At 31.9% G+C, this 24,968-nt stretch overlaps 1 protein-coding gene across 1 annotated transcript in view; it reads left to right on the top strand.

Annotated features, from left to right (window-relative positions):
• LOC111640555 (ATPase family AAA domain-containing protein 2B-like) overlaps nt 1–24,968 on the top strand; it is a 55,479-nt gene that overhangs the window by 2,223 nt on the left and 28,288 nt on the right. Inside the window, exon 3 of the mRNA XM_023386571.1 lies at nt 12,578–12,692. Within this exon, the coding sequence (XP_023242339.1) occupies nt 12,578–12,692 (115 nt within the window). The remainder of the gene's footprint in view (nt 1–12,577; nt 12,693–24,968) is intronic.

Genomic DNA, 24,968 nt, shown 5'->3' with positions numbered 1-24,968 from the left:
GCGTACCCCGTGACATGTCATATCTTTAGATTGTACCCCATGACATGTCATATCTCTAGATTGTACCCCTCATTTAAGAAATTTAGTGAGTAACCGTATTGTTAATTTTACATATTGTAACTTTAAATTAAAGAAAAAAAACCTAAAAGAAAAAATGTATAATAAAGTTGTGATTGTTGCAAGGAACATTTTTTATCTAATAATTTTTTAATACTATTAGTTTGTGATACATAATATATTATTTTTTCTGCCATAATAACTAACTTTTTTCTGTACCCCTAAACAACCTATCGCGTACCCCTAGGGGTATGCGTACCACAGGTTGGGAATCGCTGCTCTAGTTAAACCACCAGTACATTACTAATTAGTAAATTAGCTTAATTAATGAATTACATTTCAGTGATGAAATGTTCAATAATATGTATACAAATACCAAGGAGTTGAAGTTAGCTGGCTGAAAATATCTGGAGTCAGAGTTGGCAAAAAAAAAAAAAAAAAAAAAAAATGCCAACTTCAAGCTATGGTCTGAACACCAGGAACTAACTGTAATTCGTGTCATTTATCTTGGATATTTTCTTTGAGGAAGTTGCTGCAGGGATTATTTGTTCATTATATTTTTATTTAGTTTTTTATATTTTATATCAAGTTATTAATTTATTGTAATTTCATTTGTGTTTATATATCATTAACACACTTCATAAATAACAAATTCTATTTTCTGCTTATTAAGTCACAGAAAACAGTTTACTCATATTACTAAGCTCTTTTGGACCTACAAGTCTATCTTTAGGATCAGAACCTTCATAATCTATTCAAATGTTCTTCTCCATCTTCAGAATACTTTTAAAGTTCAATCGATGATGCATGTGCTAAAAGTAATTCTTTCTTCTATCTTATATATAACAACATTCTGTTCTTCTGATTATTGTTATCTCACCATCCACTTCCATGTCACTGAGATGAATTATCACATTTCACACATTAATTATCTCATTTCTGAAACTTTCTTTAAAAATTGTAGTTTTCCTTTAATCCATAAATATGCTATGTTGGAAAATACCATTTGAGTCTTGCTTTCTCAAAGCCTATATTTACATCTTTATCTAAAACACTTTACAGAACTTTCTTAAATAAAAACTCTAATAAGATCCTTTTTCTGGATCTTTGTCAAGTCAATAGTTTTAGATTTGGAACACTTTTCAAATATCTTTGGAATTGTTGCATTTTTTAAAATGTTTCATTTCTTGAATTGTCCTGATGAAGATCTAGAGCAGGGGTGGCCAACCTTTTGCATACCATGCGCCAATTTTTTGACAGACGAGTTCAAATGTGCCATATAACTCAAACACTTTTTATACAGTCTTATGTTCAATGTTAGGGGTTGATAAATAGAGATAAGAATAAATCTGCTTCGTTTAGGAAAGAAAAGGGAATAACTTAATCATGCAGTTGAATTAATTAATTTATGACAGTTTATTGAAGCACCAATTTACAATAGTCAACAACAATACGAGAGGGTGATTGCTTCATGAAGGTGCTATTGCTGCCAGAGTCTCATTTGGTGAAGATTACTCTGCACCACAATTATTGGCACTGAGAATGAGATCAGCTTGGAATAACTTTAATCACAATAAATGTTTTCGGCCATTTACATGCCTGTAAACTGATCGGAAATAAAGATCGCAAGACTCAAAATACATGCATACATTGTAATTTACTATGTGGAGAATACTCATTTTATCTGCAAAATAGACCGTAACGAATTGTGCAACAAATGAACTTGCCAAGACAGACTATAAAAAATTTATTTTTCTATATAATATTCTTAATCGCAAAAAAGCCAAATCTGGCAATTTTGCTCAGAACTAACTGAAGCGCCAGTTGTAATCGTCCAATGCGCCACGTTTTGGCCACCCCTGATCTAGAGGGAGGATCAAAAATGTTAGTCTTTCTATGGGTTGAGGACTTGCTGGATATTTTTGTTTAAGGTTCTGTAGTGTTGTAATACTATATACTTTCACTCTAGTCTGAATAATTGTAAGTAGTACATCCTTATCATAGACTATTGTGCTATAACCACACTCTTGTTAGCTTTCTTTGTCTTTTTTATACTCATTTATTTTTCTAAACCTTGTCTTGTATGTAAAACTTTTCTTCATCTTGTTTCTCAATTGAAATTTTATATATTCCCTCTACTACAAACATCCTGCCTCTGTTTCTCATTCTGTGTCATGAACATCCCATTTCTTTTAAAAGTTATTATTATTTTTTTTTCACCTTTTTGCCATAAGTCTTTATTGTTCCATTCCATTTAGTGAATGGGCATCCTCTAAATTCTTTGATCTCTCTTCCTCTTTTTTTTGTATTATTATCTGTCTGCACACATTCTATTAACCTCTCTATTTCTTGTCTCTTTAAACCATACATATACCTTAAATTATGAATTGACACCAACTCTTTCTTTAACTTGTAATTTCACTTTATATCAATGTACTAAACATTGCTATGGTGAATTATTAAATTCCAGTTCATGCAGCAGAATTCAGGGCATTGATACATAGCATAGTTAATAGCAGTGTTTAAGAATTTAAGAAATGAGATAATGTGTAAGATGTTAATTTGTCTCAGTGATATGAAAGTGGATGGTGAGATAAAAACAATGAGAAGAGTAGAATGTTGGTGTATATAAGATAGAAGAAATAATTGCTTTGAGCACATGCTTCATTGTTCAGACTTAAAAGTATTTGAGATGCATAAGAATGTTTGAATCGAATATGGTGGTTCTGACTCTGAAGACATATTTGTAGGTCCAAAAGAGCTTAGTAATATGAGTAAACTATGTTTTCTGTGATTCCAATAAGCAGAGAAATAGAAATGTATTTGTTTATTTTATATTTTTATCACTTGAAACTGTTTCTTTGTCTACATACTATTTGAATATAAGTATGACTGTGGTTAGGAGACATTTAAGTTTTATTGACTTATCAAAAAGATATGTTAAAACAATTAGCCCAATTGTTTGAAAAACATTTTTCGACATTTTAAAAATAGTTTTTTCAATAGGTGATCTTGAGCCATGCTGGTTTTTAGAACAATTACTTCTGACAATTTTTTGTCAAAAGTAATTGTCAATATTTTATTTTATCCTTGGCTGTTAACAATTTTAGAAGAACTTTTTCAAGTGTAATTTACAGTTCCTAACAACACTGACACACATTGCAATTTCTGTTTAGTTATTTCTAACTTATAGTAGCTTTATAATTTATTTTTTCACATCATTAATAATTCTTTGATTGAAACCATTGTTTAAGCAAAGATGGGTAAAATACGAGGTATTGCCGTTTTCTTAGAAAATCATACAGACACATCTCTTATAACTAATTGTTTAATTCCATTCAAATTAGAATGCTCAAATCTGTGAATTTAGAAGTGTGTTCAAATACTTTCTTCTAACTTCCTCATGTTCAAAAATGTTTTTCCAATACTGCTTTATGTAAAAATTCTTCTTTGAGAAAATGGTTTGGTTTATTTATTTGAAATTAAAATGATTAACATTTATAACCCAATGAACAAAATGTGTATTTTTGTTTGAACATTACATTTTACTTTTCTTGTAAAATGAGCTCAAACTGAATGATTTTATTTTCTTATATCATGTTCAAATACTTTTTGCCAGGGGTTTTATTTACAAGACTATAAAGCAAAAGAAACTGTTAACAGATAGAGATTATCTTGCATTAAACAAAATGGTGTCTATATATATTCCAAACATATTTACCTAATTTGAATAGTGTTTAAAATTTTTAATAATTTATGTTTCATTTGAGCAAAATTATTTTCACACATTATGTTGTAATTACTAAATCTTATTTAATATGTATTTGTATGTATTAGTTTGTGAAACCTACAATTTGAAGACATCATCTTTTTATTTTGAGATGTCTTGTTTCATTCATAATGTTATTACTACTAGTAAAATTAATAATAAGTTTCTCTTCTTTCCACATAGTTTCTTATATTTAAGATACATTTTTATCCTTGGCTGTAAACAATTCTAGAAGTAATATCACAAAGCATATCTTCATGGTAATTTATTTAAATGCATCTGTTTCTTGAAGTAACTAATTCTTATCCAGTTTTCATAATGGTTGCTATTGTTGGTGTATTAAAGAATATTTATTAATACTTTTATCAGTTGCTTTTTTGATTCTTAATTTTGCTCTTTTTATTGCTGGTGTCTGAACTGACGACTTTCTTTTTGTCTCAATTTGAGAATGACATGAAGACTTGTCAGTCTAAATTTAATATGTTAAATAATTCTGAATTGTTTTTACCACCTTCCTTTCAATTTTCCTTTAGAATTTTATTGTGTAAAAGTTGTATATTTAATACTGTAATAATTTTTTTAAAAGTTGTTATTTTGAAAATATGTAAGTGTAGTCAAGTTTGCTTAAAAGTTCACTCTTTGAATTGCTATCATATCGTCTATTATTTAAAAGAACAAGATCACCTAGAGGATTAATAATGGTATTTGATTCACTTCACTTTTTCATGTCTTAAGGCGGCCATACACATTAAGTTAATCCTCAAAGGATTAACCATGTGTGGCTGACCTTGAGTAATTCCTGATAGTGTGTGGGGGAAAACTTAACAGTTTTGCCGAACTGTATTGAACTGTATTAACCACCGCAGTAGAATCGAAAAACCATTTGATTTTCCTGCACAGTGTCAGACTGCACAGGCCGACCTTAACGTGTGTGCTGTCGTGTCGTTCAGTTGTGAGACCACTAAGTAGTTAGAACAATGTCTCTTGAATGTTTGGAAGAATTATTTTCTATAATCTTAATGAATTTTATTATTTATAACCTAAAAAATTAATTTTTCAGGTTATAAATAATTTTCAGATCAAAAATTTCTCAAGTAAATTAAAATTATTTTCTATAACCTTATTAACTTTTATTATTTATAACCTAAAAAATTAATTTTTCAGGTTATAAATTATTTTCAGATCAAAAATTTCTCAAGTAAATTAAAATTATAAATAATTTTAATATTTAGAAAACTTCTCAATTCATTTCTTCCGTTTTCATAAAACATCTCGATACTCTATATCATTTTCTTTTACATTTTAAAAAATTTATTGTTTTAATATCCAAGTAAATTAAAATATGACGACTTAAAATAAGACAAAGTTTAATAAATTCTTTTAAATTATTAAATTATAAAATTAATTTGCGATAATAATGTTTACAATTTGTACTAATATCGGATGTGGTTGAGAATTATTAATATATATTCGTCTATAAAATTTAATCCATGAATTTTTTTGGTAGTAAAATCGACTTGCCATTGATCTTTCACTGATAATTGATGCTTTTTAACAGAATCTATAGCCCAAGATTTCTCTTGAAAAATTAATTTTGTGATCTGAAATAATTTCATTAAAAATTATTCATATGAAAAATTAATTTTGTGATCAGTGCTACCCAAACCACTACTACTACTATTTACTCCATAGACTTCTATGCATACTTTTTTCCCCACGAGTTTTAATAGAATTTGTTGCCAATAAAAGTCCAAAGAACAGCCAGTATGTCGTCATCAGATGCCATGGCTGACTGACTGACTAAGAGACAATGCATAGCGAACATAACTGGAGCCTGGGGCACGACATTGTATTGGCCCCCTCCCCCTCCAGAAACAAATCTTGTTTGTCTTGGAGACCATTTGGCGCACCTCTGCGAGTGGCGCCCGGGGCACGTGCTCTACTTGCCCCATCCTAGCTATGCCTCTGCTGAGAGATTTTCTTCTTCATGTGTGGGCAATAGGAAATTCTGAAGTTCCTCAAGGTCAGGCAGCCTCAAAGGATTAACTTAATGTGTATGGTCGCCTTTAGGAGTTCTATATAATTTATAATTACTATAAAACATTAAAATTCATTATCATACCACATAAATTTTTTTTTCTTTCATATTAGTTTCCATTTTTATCCTTAAGGGTTTTTGGATACATCACTCTGTACTCCAGTATTGGATTTTAGATTTTGTACTCCAAATACAGATCTTCATTACTTCAAAATTCAAGGGACAAAAGAATTGCAACTTCAAATTATCAAGTTTCAAAGTATTTGAGATTTACATATTTCTGTACAATATGCCACATAACTGATGTAATTTATTAAACAAATGGAATAGGATACAGTTATGCATTCAGAATGCTATTTTTGTTAATTAATAAAAATACCATAAATAAACTGCAGGTAAACAGCACATGTTTGGTGAGAACCTTGTAGGTTGCCTGATAGGTTTTTTAAAAAGTAACAAATTCCTTGAAATGTAGTCCAAATTACTTTTAAAGTGGCTTAAAAAATGGTAAGTTGTCCAAATGTAGTAACCTAGAATCCTACAAATGTCTGTTTGTTGCCTGTAGTCCAATTTTGCAATTTCAAAAACCAGTCGTATTTTATGAGATAAGTGAAAAAAGGATAGCCATGTGTAAGGTGACACCCAAAAATGTGTTACTGTAAAACCAAAGCCATATTGAACAGATTATAGTCATTTTTGGTCTATTGTTCTCTTATAGCATAGAGGCACTTTGATCTAAACTGTATTTTACTGTAAATATCATAGTGGACTGTATGCTTATATTTGTGCAATGCTGGAAAGATCTATTTTATACTTGGCTAAATGTTAAAGTAAACATACTGGTATATTTTCCTTTGATAAGAAACTAGGATGACAAGATTTTGTCTTGGTAGGATTTTTTATGTTATGATTCTGTAATGAACAAGTTAACATACATATATCACAGTTCAAACAGAATTTTCACTTCAAATTTTGAAGTAGCCATATTTCAAACTAACTGAATTCCTTAACCTGTAAATCTCTATATCTCTGGCCAGGAAAAAAGTAGTTATGAACTAATGGGATTTCGAACTATTCAAGTTCAAATTAATGAGGATTTCTTATATGTTAATGACATCATAAACATTTGAATAAGTAAACCAAATGTGCATTTGTTCTAAAGTACCTTCAGCAATAATCCTGCTGACCTTTGTATGTGCCTGGAGCAAGAACATTCTTTCACAGTACATTTTCTGGATGTTAACATCATTGTTAAGGACCAGCATACAACCTATTTTTAGTTCTGCAATCTTGCACCTTAAACTAACTGGTTTCAGAAATCTGATTAAAAAAAGCATACACACATTCATTGGACCACATAACTAGAAATAAGGTATTGCCGTATATTACCAATATAGCAGCATGGTATGAATACAATCTCAGTCATCAAGGTGCTACTTAATGAGTATTTGCATCACACCAGGATAAATAAAAAAAAAAATAATCTCCAAATTCAGAATGGTGACATACAACAATCACATGATATGCAACTTCAAGGAATTACCAAGGATAATAACCTTACCTTAGTCCACAGAAGTCCCACAGTGTATATTTTGCTTAGAAGCAACAAAGATTTCCACAGCAGACATAATCTTCTGGGTGTTTATTCTGCACCTGTAATGGATAATAGAGTAGGCAAATAGCTACAATACATTGGGGCTATAACATAATCATTATACCAATGTCTACAGGAACATATGGCATTGATTAAGAAAGGACATACAACCATAGCTTTAGCATCAGATGTAGATGTACAGTACAGTACATCTGATGATTTTGTACATCTACATCTCTTCATCATATGTAGATGTACAAACTCACCTGGCCCAAGCAAGTTCTATTACATTATTCAAGAGATTTTTCCAACATTGAACACTTAGAAAAACTATAAATTTGTAAGACATGCAAGAAGGACTGAGTGATTAATTATAACGACAACAACATATTAGCACAGGCCTAGAGATCTTTATATGAAATCAAAAACATCATCAAAGTGGTGGTAATGTCACCATAGACTCTGTCCAATTAAGAGAATGTCTCTAAAATTAAAAAAGTTTTATTCTGTGCTCAGTTTTATATTGGAATGTTGTTCAGAACCTGATGATAGTTGTTTAAAACTACTGAAAACATATATTTTAGCAAAACTAACACTTATATGCAATTTCCAGCAAATAACCATAATATTCTAATGTTTTTGGCTACAATTTAGAGGCCCTCATCAGGAAATAGAACAAAAAACACAGTTCTATTGTTCAATTCTTGTCAAACTATAAAACTGTGTTTTTTATTTTATTTCCTGATGAGGGCCTCTAAATTATAGCCAAAAACATTAGAACATTATGGTTATTTGCTTAAAATTGCATATAGGTGTTAGTTTCACTGTTGTACTGTTTCAGTTTTGCTGTGTGCTGTTATTTAACATTTGTTTTAAATTAAAAAATCAGTAATTTTCTGTTAATGGGACACTTAATATATACAGAACCTGATAAAGAAATGGCTATTTTATTATGTGTAAAGTACATTTCGAGAAACATGGGCAAGTACAGAAATTAACAAATTAAAAAACTTACAAATAGGATTTTCCACATTATACAGGATGCATAAAGCTGTGGATTTCATTTAACATTGCTGAAAACATTTGTGTCTTTGCATGCAATTGATGCCATATGAACTCAATTAGGTAGGAATCTACATAGTGACTAAGAGTGCTTGCTGTCATTTATTTTGCCATTTTGCACTTCCAATAATCTTTTAACAGTATGCATATGGCATCCGTTATCTTGATTGATAAAGTTGTACATATGAGGGTGGATCAAATATAAACAGGATTTATTTTATGTTTTAAAATTATCTATTAAAAAATAAAAAAAATTATGATTTATTTTTCTACATAGCTTCCTGCTATAGAAATACATTTTTCCCAGCGAGAAGGAAGGTTTCTTATTCCAGTATCATAGAATGAAGTTGATTGCGTCAGGAGCCAATTGCACACGAATTCCTCCACTCCTGCATCATCTTTGAATCGCTGCCCTCCTATAGCTTCTTTAAGCGGCCCAAACAAATTAAAATCGCAAGGTGATAGGTCTGGGCTAGGGAGGGTGATCAAGTGCAGTCCATTGCATTTCGTTAAGTTTTGAGACTGTTAGAGCTGCAGTATGGTGTTTAGCATTGTCATGGAGGAGAATGACATCTCAAATCAGTTGGTTTCGTCTCTTGCACCGATATGCAGTCTTAGCTTTATCCAACAGCTTGCAATAGTAAGCAGCATTGATTATGCATCACTCATGCAAAAAATCAATGAGCAAAATGCCTCAATGGTCGAAGAAAACTGTTGTAAGAACCTTGCCACTCGTGTCCGTCCTTCCTTGAACTTTTTATGCCAGGCAAACACATGAGTCCTTGACAGTGTTTGATCCCCAAAGGGTGCAGTCAATCTGCAAAAAAATTTCTGTCACATTGACTCCTTCACAAGCAATAAATTGTATGATTATGCGTTGTGCAACAGAGGGGTGTACCTGTTGCTCTGACATCGTGAGCACTACTGACAAATTGGTTGAAAGTATGAAACGGCCAGTGTTCCCCACTCCTAATGAACCTACCCAGTCAGACTATGCATGGGCCCTGTACTGCTAACTTTAGTTGCTTGGGAACAAAATTCCCATTTATATTTGATTCATCCTCATACAATTAACTCAAGTGTTCGTATTCTGCATCTTCTAATTCATCTTGTTTATTTGCTTTCCAACAGTCAGAGTAAATTATACTCTCTTCTGTCACATTCTCCCATATCACAATAATGAAAGTTTTCACAAAACGGTCTGGCATCTTAACTAATAAACACTCTTCTGACTTAAAAATTACATACCATGCATACAATCTTTCAGCAAATAATATGTATTTGAATTAAATACAAAATGGAACGTTTTTGCCTCTTAAGGAGCCTACATCAAGTATATAACTTGACATTAGAGAAACTACAGAACATTAGAGAATCTATAATGTTCTGTAGTTTTTAATTTGTTTACATTCTACTGTTAGTGACTTTTATGTTACTATTTCAACTCAGAAAAACACGCCCAATGTGGTATTTTATGCAAGTAAAGAGACTTTTGTCGACTTCTATGACTTTTTTTTGCATCGCTGATTTTTACTGAAGGTTGAGAAAGAATGAATTGGCACATACCCCAAGCATGTAATTATTCCAATCAGCAGTCATACAGTGATTCTTCCTAACTGTAGTTTACAAACTTCTACTGATGTGAACTCGACACGAAAAGTAAATAAGTTGAAAAGCTATCAGAAAAGAAATATGGGAACCTTCAAATCAATTTTGATGTTGCAAACCTATCTTCTCACAGCACAATCTTATGTGAGAAGCAGAACGAATTAAGGAAAAATTAAATTACAATATTCAACTATAGATTAGATTTAACAAAGAAACTCTCCATTTTTTCTTTGTTCATTGAAATTTTCCCTGGGAGGATATTCATCCTTCCATCCCCGGAGTAACTTCCTTTCCTAACGGAACTTGCAACTGAATCACCCGGACCTTATACAAAATAATCTACAATTGGTGAAAATCGATCATGAGACCCGAAGGTATAAAAGGAAAGGTGACGCTCGAAGGGGGGAGTCAGCCTTTTGCGATCTAAGATCTCCTTGCCGAAGATCCGCCTCGCCGTCGTCGACCAAGAAGTCCGAGAACCCGAGCTACCCGATTTAATCAAGAACGAATTTGAATTGACCAGAGGTATGATCATATATTGTAAACTCTCTCTCGGCGCGGTCACTCCGAATTACGCACGAATAGTTAATCCCTGTATGTTAGGATAGTGTTGTTTCAATAAATGTTTGTCTTGTTGTTAAAAAGTCTTCTTTAATTCGAATATCGTTCACACCTCACCGACGACCCCTCTCTCCTCCTCCACTCGACCTGACAAAAGAATCCCGACTTTCCGGGATAGAAAAAACCATAAACAAGCCATCCACTGACCGGTGGACAGTTCTCACCAAACTGTTGCCTATCAAAGAGAGGTACGACTTCGTCCTACCTCTGGCTACCCACACTTATGTTGCATCACTACTTCAGTGTAAGTTAGTAGCAAAATCTAACTTCATTCTGTGATTTTTGGAACAAAGTAGTTTAGTATGTATGGCACCTTTGACTTGGAAAAAGTTAATTGCAGACTCTATCTTTTGGCAATTTCAATATCATGTAATCCATTCACTCCAAAGTGAAAAAAAGCAGTATTTCAACAAGAACAGCAACTGTAAAACTCAGGTAACATTACTACATTGGAGTTCATGTTACCAGCCATCTTCCAATGACTTTAATGTTACTAGAAATGTACAGTACATGTGATGTCAAATGTCTCAATAAAAAAATAGCACAAAAAGATGCAAAGCAGTTTAGGAAATTAACAAGTTTTGATTTTCTTTGTTTTGTTTTAATCCATCTTTGTAATTACTTTGTTTTATAATATCTACTTGACTTTTATTCTACTTTTAATCTACTTATTCAATGCATGATGTAGTTGTCTTATTGCAGTACAGTCGACCCCCCTATAAGATCATTGATTTTTCCGTTTTATCTGAATTACATGTTGTACGAGTCACTTAGATTTTACAAATACGTGTGCCGGACTGTGAATGGCTCACATATTTGTAAAATCTAAGTGACTCTTACAACATGTAATTCAGATAAAACGGAAAAATCAATGATCTTATAGGGGGGTCGACTGTAATGGAAAAGTAACAGAGTTTTATTACTCTGTCTGTTACTTTTCCAATTACAATTATGAGTGGCATCCCATCAACAGAAAAGTACCAAAAGATCTTTTTGTGCTGGATTTTGGGTCTTGTCTTTTTATTGTTATCCAGTTTTTTTGAGATGGTAAGATGTTGAACTTTTGAGTAATTTCATTTTTCAGTTTTAAGTTCATAAAGTAGATCTTATATGAAAGAAAATAAATGGGAAGTGTGACTATACAGTAGTCTTGTTTTATATAAGCAGTTTCATTTTTTTGTGGTTAGTAAATAGTTAGGATAAGCTTTGAATGCACAGATGTAATCATCATCAAGTAAACAAGAGATTTTTTCATTAATTTTAACTCTATAATCCTTTTATATCAGGTATAGTTTTTATACAGCAAACAAATATCCAGTGGTTTAACCATGTACAAATTTGTTTGCAGTATGAATTACTAAACCTGATATAAAAGGATTATAGAGTTAAAAGTAATAATACAGTTACCCTATAATTAAGGAAGAGATTTCTCATTGCACAAAATATTTGTTTCATTTGTAATCACATTATTACTGGTAACCTTTTCATGTGCATAGAATTTGTTGTTATTTTTCTGATATAGATTAAAAAGTTAAATAAAGTAAAATTTGTAAGCATTTTTCTTATTTTTTTTTAATTATTTCAATTAATATTTGACTTGTGATTTAGAGTTACTAAATTTCAAATTCAGTTTTGACTTACCTTCAGGAAAAGATTTGCTGTTGCTGTTCTAGGCAGTTGTCTGGGACTATTTGGGGTGGACACAATTTATGTGGAATTTCAATTTTACATGGAATATTCTGACACAAAATCTTTTCATAAAACAATACTATACTATAATTATTCCATATTATAAGTTGAATTGCTACATAAAGAGTTTTTGATTTAGATATCGCAGATTTCTGATTCGGACGACACAGAATATAGACTTCCAAGAAAAAGGCGACAACGAGACTTGACACCAAATGATGAAAAGTTATCTAAATATGGAAAAAGAAATGCAGGTAATCTATTTCCTTATTAATATTTATTTTCTTTTCATTATAAAATATAATACAGTAGAGCCTCGAAAACTCGGCACTCGATAACCTGGCACTCCAGATAACTCGGCCACACCCTGGCAGGGTAAAAATACCCTTAGATAATTAATTTCCATTATAGACAGTTTTATGCCTCATAAAGTATTTTTCTGAGTTATGTCTTATCAGGTAAATTACTGTACACAGTGTATTCATTAATTTTCATTTTCATGTAGTACATCCTTTATAATAAAGTACATCCTTTATGAAGGCTCTGTGCCTTCATAAAGGATGTACTTTTCCTTTGTTTAAGGGTATTTGGGCAGTTTATTCTCTGTTGTATTCTCAAGCAAACAATACATACAAGTATAGTACAATATTTTCTGAGGAAACACTCATACTTATCCTTTTTTAACCCCATTCCCGATAACCCGGCATTTTCACAAACTCGGCCACCCTTCGGTCNACAAGTACAGTACAATATTTTCTGAGGAAACACTCATACTTATCCTTTTTTAACCCCATTCCCGATAACCCGGCATTTTCACAAACTCGGCCACCCTTCGGTCCACATTAGGCCGAGTTTTCGAGGCTCTACTGTAATAATAAATTGTATGAAATTAGGGCTGGCCAATAAGTCTATACAATTTTTTAATGTGTAAATGAAAAACACTTTTTTAAGAGAGAACAATAACTTTATTAATAAAATTAAAGACAAAGTCTGCCCAAAAGGGACCGTCATTTATTTCTTGTGTTCCAGACTACACATTCACAGCAACCAACCTTCCTTTATAGGCTACATGCCACCAGAATTTTAAAAAAATTTACAAAAGAATAACTTTATTCATTAATGTATAGGCTATTTTGATCTACTGTCTTTTGGACTGCTCCATAATTTTTTGCTCAAAGAACTTACTATCTTCCTTGGCAAAACACTATTCCAAGTAACATTTGATACTTTCCTTAGAAACAAAGCACTGTCCATTTAAAGAATTCCAAAGAGAGCTAAACAAATGATAATCAGAGACAATATCTGGTGAATATGGAAGATATGGCAAGACTTTCCAGCCCAATTTCAATAATTTTGCCATGTTTGCAAGGATGATTGAGGTCTGCTGTTTGTGGTGATGGAAGATGACACCTCTCTGGTTTATCAATTCTGGGCATTACTTGTGGATAGCTGCATTCAATTTGTTCTGTTGGCCACAGTCATGAGCATGTGCAGAAAATTTCCAGGCAGGGCAAAGCTTGGAGACAAATAATTATATCAATTCAATAAATTCTTATTTAATAAATTCTTTGGATTTTTCACAGGCATATTACACAATGCAGTATTGCATCAATACAGAAAGACAGACAAAGCATCTCATGGTTGAGGGTGTAAGGTTATACATCTGAATCACTTTTACATTTATGATTTGTAGAAGTTTTTACTCACTCCTAGGGAGGGTTTGAGTCTTCCATTTGGCCTTCTCTTCAAATGCCCATGGTCACTGTACACATCCAAATTGATTGTTCTGCTCTGGAAGCAGCTTGTAGAACACAACACTCTTCCAGTCTTATAAATTTTGAGAGCATGATCTTGTTTGTGTGAAGCCTTGCCTTTGAAATGGTTTGTGGTGTTTGCCATGCAGCCTCCACAATTATTTACATTAGACATTGTTGTATACAATCCAGTTTCATCATCCATTATCATCTAATACAAGAATGGATCTTTTACTTCATGTTGAACATGTAGTACACTTCACACCAGCGTTTAGAAATTAAATATAGAACACTTTTGTGTTATGGTATTATTAACAGCAATTTGTTAAATTTCAGATATACTCGCAAGTACTTTCAACAGTTTACAACCATTGTCTTCAGGCAAAATTAAATATCTTTATTGTCGAGTTGACAGCTTTTAATGGACTTTTTAAATTACGTAATGCGCGTGGTTGGAATATAGAGCAAAACATTAAAATTGAATAATTAAATATTTTTAAAGGAATGTGCTGTAATAACATAAACTCCCCGAAACATATAAATAGTGAGTGTGCTGTGTATGGTAGTGGTATAAAATTAGAACACAAAATTATAACTTGGAATATTTAAATAAAGTTATTCATAGCTGTGGTACTTCCAATGTCGGCGCATTACACGGCAATGCAGCAGATATGTAAAGGTTCTCCCATATGAATATTTGTCTACGATTATTGCAATTCTTAAGCAATTTAGTGTGGTTCCAAAGTGGAAGATAATCTTGGTCTGGAACCTTTTTTGCTAATTCTGTTGCTGGTTTGTTATTTCTAATGTCCTCTTGATGTTCAAGGATGCAGGACTGTATCATTCTGGTGGTAGCTCCAATATAGATAATTTCCTCCCCTGATATTGTATGCTTTAATGGAATTTTATAAACCCCGATTTTTTCTTCAACATGAGAGTGTCTCTATTGTTGCACAATGTTCTTCGTAGTGATGGTTGAGGAGTTATAGGTAATATAAAACCATGCTTTTTAAATATACATGTTATTTTTAGTGAAATAGTGCCCAAATACGGTATTGGAGGGTTTATTATCTTTAGGTCTTCTTTGTTGCAGAGGAAAGATTTTGGAAACAGTTTATGTGACTCGGTTGTAGAGATAGCGATACTTGGAATTAGAATATTCGGCATTGTGCACTGCTCTGTTGATAATTTGTAATTCTTTATCAATTAATACCTGAGTGGATGGGATGAGGAGTGCTCTCCAAATAAGAGAAGTAATAATACAAAAGTGGACAGCACGCCGACTATTTAATAGAATAAACTTTTTATCATACAGGCGTTAATTACCAATGACTGTCGTCAGACCAACAAGCGCTTTCGATGCTAATTATTTTCGTCTTCTTCAGGCCGTTAAAATGGTTAAATTCCTTTTTTTTGATTACAAATAACTGACTGTTCCAAGCATATTAACGTTTTGGAATGGAAGCAACAGTAGAACAAAAAATAATTTTCAAATAAAAACACGCACAGTTGTAATGCGCATGTGCTGTGCGCCTCCAAATTGCGGAGCTAGATATGTTGGTTTAGAGAATTATACAAACTGATCCACAAAGGGGACAAATCAAGAGTGGGGGTGTTGCAGGGATTTAGTTTGTTGGTAAGGAGGGCCTCCCAAATATATATAATATTTCTGTTATTGCACTGTCTTATTATGGCCACCTCGTCCCACAACAGGGTATGTTGGTGTTGTAATACCATTTTAGTGAGCTCAGTTTCATTCTTGCCTTCCCTGATAGAATACTGATGTTCCGTAATATGACACGACAACATTCTTGTTGTCACGCCAATATAATGAGTGCGACCACCCGACATGCTTTCTAATGGGATAGAATAAATCCCCGATCTTTCTAGAATGCAAGTAGGATCTCTGTCATTGGACAGCAACCTCCTAAGATTTGGCTGTGGGGAAATTGGCAAAAATAGGGCATGCTGCCTAAAAATACGGCAAATACGTAAAGTGACATGACCACAAAATGGTATTGCGGAAAGGGCTATTGTGGATTCTTTTGGGAGATGCAGTGTAGTAGGAGGAAAAAGTGATCTTTTTACTTTGTTTAAGATGTAGATAAATTATAACTATTGTAGCCTGCCTCATTTACCGCACAGCGAATGTTATTAAGTTCGGTATCGATAGCAGCTTGACTGGAAGATAAAATTTGATTTGCCCCCTTTGTGGATCAGTTTGTATAATTCTCTAAACCAACATATCTAGCTCTGCAATTTGGAGGCGCACAGCACATGTGCATTACAACCGCACATGTTTTTATTTGAAAATTATTTTTTGTTCCTACTGTTGCTTCCATTCCAAAACGTTAATACGCTTGGAACGGTCAGTTATTTGTAATAAAAAAAAAAAATTATTTTTTGTTTATTCTGTAATCTGATTGTTGTATAGACCAGCGATTCCCAACCTGTGGTACGCGTACCCCTAGGGGTACGCGATAGGTTGTTTAGGGGTACAGAAAAAAGTTAGTTATTATGGCAGAAAAAATAATATATTATGTATCACAAACTAATAGTATTAAAAAATTATTAGGTAAAATATGTTCCTTTTTTTTTTTTCTTTAATTTAAAGTTACAATATGTAAAATTAACAATACGAGTACTCACTAAATTTCTTAAATGAGGGGTACAATCTAGAGATATGACATGTCACGGGGTACAATCTAGAGATATGACATGTCACGGGGTACAATCTAGAGATATGACATGTCACGGGGTACGCTAATGAAAAAAGGTTGGGAACCACTGGTATAGACGATTGTAACCATCTGTTCCTATAAATGTATCAGGACCAATTACTATGTAAATAATGTATTCTGTATTAGGCAATGTTAGCCAATTTTTATATCTATTTCTGTTTTTTTTTTTTTTTAATAAATGTGGTGCTGCGGCCCATGGATCCCCACCCTTGCCTTCCTTCCTCTCCCCTTTTTAATCTAGTTACTTTCACTTTTCTTCTCACTTCTTTTCCTTACTATAGGGCTAAGTTTGTCTTGAACAGACAGCTCTCTACTTAACTTTATACTTATCTTATCTTATCTAATAAAAAAAAAGGAATTTAACCGTTTTAACGGCCTGAAGAAGACGAAAATAATTAGTGTCAAAAGTGCTTGTCGGTCTGACGACAGTCATTGTTAATTAACGCCTGTATGATAAAAAGTTTATTCTAAGAGAAGTAATAGTGGAGTTTACAAAGTTTGAGGGTTGGAAGGCAGTTGCAGGGATAATATCTGGCACTTTGTTGTTTTTGTGGTGCACCACAAAAATTAGCTCCAAAGATCTATGTATTTCTAAATCTAAAAAGGAAATTTTATCATCTTGCTCCTCTTCTACAGTGAAATTGATAAAGGATATATTGAAGCTAACATTTGAATAAATTTGTCTAAATCCTCTGCAAAGCCGTCCCATGCAAGAAAAATATCATCAACATATTGTAGATACATGATAGGCTAGTGGATTGTTAAAGGTGTGTGGAAATACAATACTCTATATTCCTAATGATAAGTTTTGCCAAAATGGGTGACAAGGGGGAACCCATTGGTACATTATAAGATTAAGGGATAATTTATCAATTATTTTCTATTCTTAAATTAATCTATTATGTAGTTATAAATTTATCATATTCATAATATAAACTGTTAATTTTTCTAAAGTAAAATATGAAACTGTACAGAAAAATAAGTATCCAACAATATTTTTGAAAAGAATCAGAGTTGAGAATTGTTTTAGTGTTGAGACTTTTTAATGGTATTGGTATTGGAATTGTTAGAAATTTTAGTATTATCCTGAGTAAAAGTAGTAAGAGAGACTACTTTTAAGAGTAAAGTATTAAAAAAAGAGACTGAAGCATTATCTAGCATTAGCTCTCTCTTCTTCAAGAGTAAAATTTTTGTTATCAAGTGATAAGACCAGACTTGTTATTGATATATAAATTGGCGAATCAAATATACAGATATTACCTGATTTGGATTAAAGTAGTTGGTTAAGTCATGATGTATTAAATTTAAAAATTACTAACGATAAATAAAATATAGATTGTTGAAAAAACTTCAACTCAGAGGGCTATAGACACATCCTACTGCTTGAAATTAAACAGCATTTGTACAACAGATACTTTAGATGATGTGCTTGCCATTTATTAAAAAAAATTTTTTGTACAAAAAGTTATTGATAGGTGATATTAGAACTATGTAAATCATGTCCACTGTCATTTTCAACAATGTTCTTCATTTGCAAAAGCATGTTTTCTGCTGCTGAACATAATGAGTTTACTTTAATTGTGAGAACACTGATGAATGCTGTCCTTTAAATCTGCCACAGATGCACATCTTTTACAATAGACTTAGTCCTTCAAGAAACTCCATAAACAGAAGTCACATGGGTGAGATCAGGTGAGTGAGGAGGTCAAGCTATTGAGAAGTAATGACTGATCACCTGTTCATCTGTGAAAGTCTGCTTTAACACATATTGAACACGGTGGGTAATGTAAAGTGGTGCACCATGTTTCATGAATATTGTATCTTGAAGGCACCTGTGTTGAAGCTCAATGACAAAAGTTATTAACATGTTAAGATACCATTCTATGATGATGGGGAACTGATTTGAACCCCACTTGCGTAGCTCAAGCATTGGTGACTTTGTACAAAAAATTTTTATTTAATAAATGGCAAGGGCACTATCTGAACTACCTGTTGCTCTAGTGTTTCATTTGAAGCTGCAGAACATGCTCCAGACCCTCTGAGTTGGGAAAGTTATTTTTTCAATTCAATTCTTTATTGTATGAACCTTAGTTCATTGAAAAGGGGATTAAAGTATAACATAAAACTGAAGTTAGTGCAATTTAATAAATTAATGTAATAGCATAATACAATATAATACATAAAATACACAATAGTAATTTTTGAAAAATACAACTTTTGTATTTAAGTTTATCCCTCCATATTGCATGTTTACCAAAAAATTTTCTGTTAGGAACTCTGGATGATATCAACAGGATCATTGAAAGAAGAACAGGTAAGTGATCCAAGACTTATACTGACTCTCTGATAAAACACAGATCATTTACAATATGAGAATATAATTCTTGTGACACTATCATGTAATCAGTTACACTGCCTCCTTTAGTTGCATGGTAAGTAAAATTACCTTCTTTATCTCTTGGCAATAAATCATTTAAACAAACAAGACTATAACAGTCTTGTTTGTTTAAATGATTTATTTGACAAAAATGATAGAGAATTTTCCTATATTATTAACAGTAGAATCTCTTGAAATTCTCACAGCAATTTGCTAGTCATCAGTAAAACAGACAAATAATCTGGGGCCGTATTCTGTCTCTTCTTTTACCAACGAATGACGTCAAAGCGAGAGACAAAATTCGTCTCTCAGACATAGTGGCGATTCTGGTCGTTCGTAATGATCTCATCTTTGTTGATGACATCACGATACTACTAGGTTGATTACACATGTTCGAGTTATTTGCACGTGCAACACGGTATAGAATTTTAACCAATGAAATTGTAAAATTTTTGAAAATACAGAGTACATAATCTTAGATCACATGGCAAGGAAAGCATGTGTTCAAATAAAGCATGTAATTTCGACAAAGTTATGTTTTTTTCTTTTATAACGTTTTTACAGATTGTAATGTCAATTTGTCTCTTAACAAATAAAAATTTTAATACCCTAAGTTAGAAAAGCGTGCATACTTAGATATTTTTCGAAATATTACTATCTAATTTCCCCTTAACTATCTAAGTAAGATTAACATCATATTCAATAGTTCAGTAATTGATATAGGATAGTTAAAAAAGAAAAAAATGGAATCAGTGGCATTTCTGAGTAGGCACTGGAAAAAAAAATTAGAAGCATTTTTTCTCTCAAAATATCAAAATATTCTTTCCCAGGATAGAGAACATTCTCTAATATGATTGTATAGCGCAAGTAACATCCAGTCATCCACATTGGATATAACGAAATTGAGGCGAAAGATGGTAGACTGGTCGAAAGACAATTATCCGCTCGTCTCTGATAAACGAGAGAAGTGAAGAGAGAAAAAGTTGTTCAGAATCGCATTTAGAGAGACGCGATGATCTCTTGAGACGTAAACAAATGATTAGCCAATCAGTGATCAGCTTGTGAGAGACGACAGATGAGAGATGATGACCAGAATACGGCCCCAGGATGTCCCATTCTAATGTTAAAATCTGTACATAAAATCAAGTTAGTTCCATGTATCAAGTAGTTTTATGTAACCAACAAAGTATTCTTGAAATCATCATCATAATAATTGACACTATTAACTGGATATTGGTTAACTCCTCTATAGTTAATTGTAGAGTCAGTACAAATTGTGTGTGAAATATCAGTTTTACTTTAGAGACTGTCTCTATTTTGAGCCTGACAATTAATCCTCCACTGGGTCTTTCATATTCCAAACAGCTATGAGATGTCTGATGATAAATTTTATAATTGTCAGAGAACAGTGACTCAATTACCAAAGATGTATGCCAGGTTTCCACCAGATCAGAATACATCCATTTTATATACCAAATTTCAGAAATTAAGAAAATAGTGTTTATTATTTAAATCTATTTATATTATATTATACTATTTATTTAATTTATATTATAAAAAGTTTCATGTTATCATCTTTATCAAAATACAGGACTGCATATTGGTTATCCTTGTCATTTATGCTATCATATTGATGACTATTATAAATTATATTCCTAAAAAGATTGCTATCTACCTGTCTGGAAATTTTCAACTTTGTAATTATATGCATATATTGGGTTGGCTAGAAAGTAATTTTCTTTTTTAACCACTATAGGGATTAGTTGTATTTTTACCTTCCAACTTCATTTTAAATCATATTGTCTTTATATATTTTGACAGCTGACATTTCAAGGCTTATTTGTAAAAAATTTTGTTTGATTTTGTGCAATTGGTTTTTTTTTTTTTTTGTCCCCCATCAAATATGGAAAATCGAAAGCAGCATTTTCGGCATATTTTGCTTTTTCTTACCAAAATGATAAAAATGCTGTTGAAGCGAAAAGAAAATTGCGTGACATATATGATATTTTAATATTATTTAGAAATAATATTAAAACATAAAATTAAGAGAAATCTTTTTACTTGAATGGGCAACCTCTTGAAGTAGTGAACTACATAAAATATTTAGGTATAACCTTTAATTGAAACTGTAATTTTCATCTACATTTGAAACACATTACTACAAAAATTAATTTACTTATTGACAATGTTATCTATTTATGTTCAGCATTAAAAATTAAGGATCTAAAATTTCAGATGAAAATATTTAATGTGTTGTTAATTCCTTCAATTTTCTATGCTAGCCCAATATGGGCACTTGATTCACTTTATGATTTGGAAAAATTTCACGTTACTTACTTGAGTAAACTGTTTAAAATTGATAGATCAGTTCCAGGTTATGCAATAAGAGCTGAAACAAACAGATATCAATTGTTTCCTTTTTTTCTGAAGAGACTAATTAGGTTTTATTACAGATTAAAAAATACCAATGACAACAATGTAAAATTTTTACATCAAATTATGTTAACTCAAATCAATTAAATTTAATAAAAGCACATGGCAATATAAGTTTAATAAATTACTTCAAACATTTGGAATTTCAATTGCAACATTTGATAATTCAGAGGCCAACTGAAAATACAGTTATACACTGATGATTGAGTGATTCAGCCTTGTCACAGTTCATAATAAAGAACCAAAATTCAATAATGAATTTGGTTTATTGGTACTTAAATACTCTAAATAGTCCTACAAACTTGAACATTATAACCCCTAATACAGATATGAACATTAAATTATTATTACTTCAAATCAGACTTAACAATACTCATTATTTGTCAACAACACTTATATAGATTTCACTAAAGAACATTGCTATTGGTGTGATTCCAGTGGCTTTTCTTTGCTCCATTTGTTAAAGGACTGTGAAGCATTAGTAAAATATCATCAAGAATATGAAATTACTGAAACAATTTATGCAAGCCAAAACTTAAATTATAGAGCTAGGCTAGGTAACCTAGCAATAAACCAAATGTATAAAATAACTTTTTTATTCAAATTACTAACAAGCTAAAACGTTATGCAACTAATTGAAAATTATTGTTATTTACGTACTTTATTAATCAAAATATATTATGTAAAGATAAAAATTCATTTTTATAAATATTGTCATAAAATTTATTATCATCTACTATTGTATTTAAAGAAATGTACAAAAGAATAACAGTAAAATACTACATGTAAACTNAAAATATATTATGTAAAGATAAAAATTCATTTTTATAAATATTGTCATAAAATTTATTATCATCTACTATTGTATTTAAAGAAATGTACAAAAGAATAACAGTAAAATACTACATGTAAACTTAAATGTAAATAAAATTAACCCCCTGTAACAAGGTTTGCCTTAGAACAAATAAAGATTGTTAATACAGTGGTACCTTGGTATACGTCTGCTTTAGAATACATCCTGTTTGGATGAAACAAATTTTGCTCGGTATATGACTTTCATTCGGTATACGACTTAATTCAATTATACGCGCCATCTATGAACAAGTAGCACTATCGGTGTACTAGGCCAGACTAGATGTTCGCAGTGCCACAGTTTATAACTTTGTTAAATTTTTTCTGATTTTAATTTGTAAGTAAAATTTTATTATTTTTATTAATCATGAATTGCAAAAAGGCAAATGAAAAGCAACAGAAAACTAAAAAAATGACTAGAATCACAATGGAACTGAAAAAAGAAGACTGTTGAGAAATATGAAGGTGGCATACATGTTCGAGATTTTAACTGTTGCATACCGTGTTCCGAGAACGACGATATTGACAATCGTGAAAAATAGACATTATTAAATCTGCTAACGTTGCAAAATGAGTTAAATCAATTTCTAAACAGAGATTGAAGACATTAGATCATGTTAAGAAATTGCTTTTGCTTTGGATAACTGAAAAACAGTGTGCTAGAGACAGTGTATTAGAAGCAATTATTTGCGATTAAGCTAAAAAGATACATGCTGATCTCATGAAAAATCAAGCAGGAAAACGAGGTGTTTAAAGCCAGCCATTTTTTTTTCATGAGGACGGATTAATCATTTTTACATTACTTCTTATGGGAAAGGTTGGTTCGGTATACATCCTATTCGGTATAAATCCAAACATCAGGAATGGATTAAGGTCATATACCGAGGTTCCACTGTATATTGAAGATGCACATGTTCTGGAAGGCCAGTTGGAGCTGATGAAGACAAAATAAAGGTATTGATTGAAGCAAACTGTCGAATAACAACACAAGAAATCACTAAGAGATTAAATTTGTCAAATTGAACAGTTTTTGATCACTTGAAACGACTTGGTTTCATTTCAAAGCTTGATATATGGGTTCCACATGTTCTTAAAGAAAGAGATGCTCTATTTGGTAGGATTTTAAGGAAAATTTTTCTTTTGAGCTTTTAATAGACAATTCCACAGTTGATTTGAAAGTGTAGTGCCATTAAATGGATGAATTGAATGATACTATCAAACAGAAAAGGGCAGAATTGATCAACAGAAAAGATTTAGTGTTTCACCATGATAATGCCAGATCTGGCACCCTTAGATTATTACTTGTTCCGGTCTTTACAAAATTTTTTAAATGGTAAAGCATTTATTTCAAGTGAGGATGTCAAAAATCACTTGGATCAGTTTTTTGTAAGCAAAGATTCAAAAAATTTTATGAACATAGAATCATGCTACTACCAGAAAGATGGCAATTCTATTGTTCTCTACATAACTTGCAGCTCATCTTGCACAAAAGTTTATAGTTAGCATCCAACTTTCGTCACTTGTTTTAGGTCCCTGGAACACCTATAACCTTTAGCTCATGAACATCCGATCACGTGGTGGAAATTCCCCGCAAAAAGCTATAAAAGACAATTCTTACCTCCTCTCGGGGGAGTCTCTTAATGAAAGCCAGACCGACGACATCGCGTCGATTCTTTGAACCCGCCGAAATTCCGATCTCCGCACATCGATATCCGATCATCACCAGAGTCGCGAACTTTTTATATTTGTGCTCATTTGGATTAAAACCACCTTTCCTTAGACATTTATGTGCCTACATGGACTTACTTGTCTAGGAACCATACAAAGAGGTATGAAAAAGTGTGTAAACTCTCTCTCGAGCTGTTAGGCGGTTTAGAAAGAAATTTGAGTAGTCTTTTTGTCGATTTAGTTTATTTCAATAAATTCTCATTTTTACTTGTTAAAATGGTAGACTCCTTTACTCATTTATGTCCTTCACCTTATCATCGACCCCAAGAAACTCTCCCTCCACTCGTCTGACAAATAGGTGAACTGCCGGAGAGGTCAGAGGTCTCCCGGTTTGCATCACACTAATATTTTTATAAACTTTAACTTTGAAGATAAATTAAAACAATTGACTAATAATCACTTTTTTTTTCTGTATTTGATTTAAATATTTCAATTCTAGAAGCATATTTAATATTCATATTTGTAGTCTTTAAGTTATCATTAAAAAGTTTTTGAACCTTAACTAAACAATTGTCCATTTTATCATTATCATTTAAGCATGAAATTATAACATTATTTCTTCTTTCTTTATCTTCTAATCTCATTAACTTTTCATGCAAATTATTACATATTACATCTATTTCTGTATTTGATTTGCCACCTTTT

The sequence above is a fragment of the Centruroides sculpturatus genome, unplaced genomic scaffold (genome assembly GCF_000671375.1).
Source record: "Centruroides sculpturatus isolate CEXI.00-Female unplaced genomic scaffold, Cexi_2.0 scaffold1072, whole genome shotgun sequence".
Taxonomy (NCBI): domain Eukaryota; kingdom Metazoa; phylum Arthropoda; class Arachnida; order Scorpiones; family Buthidae; genus Centruroides; species Centruroides sculpturatus.
This window is presented reverse-complemented; position numbering and strand designations above follow the sequence as displayed.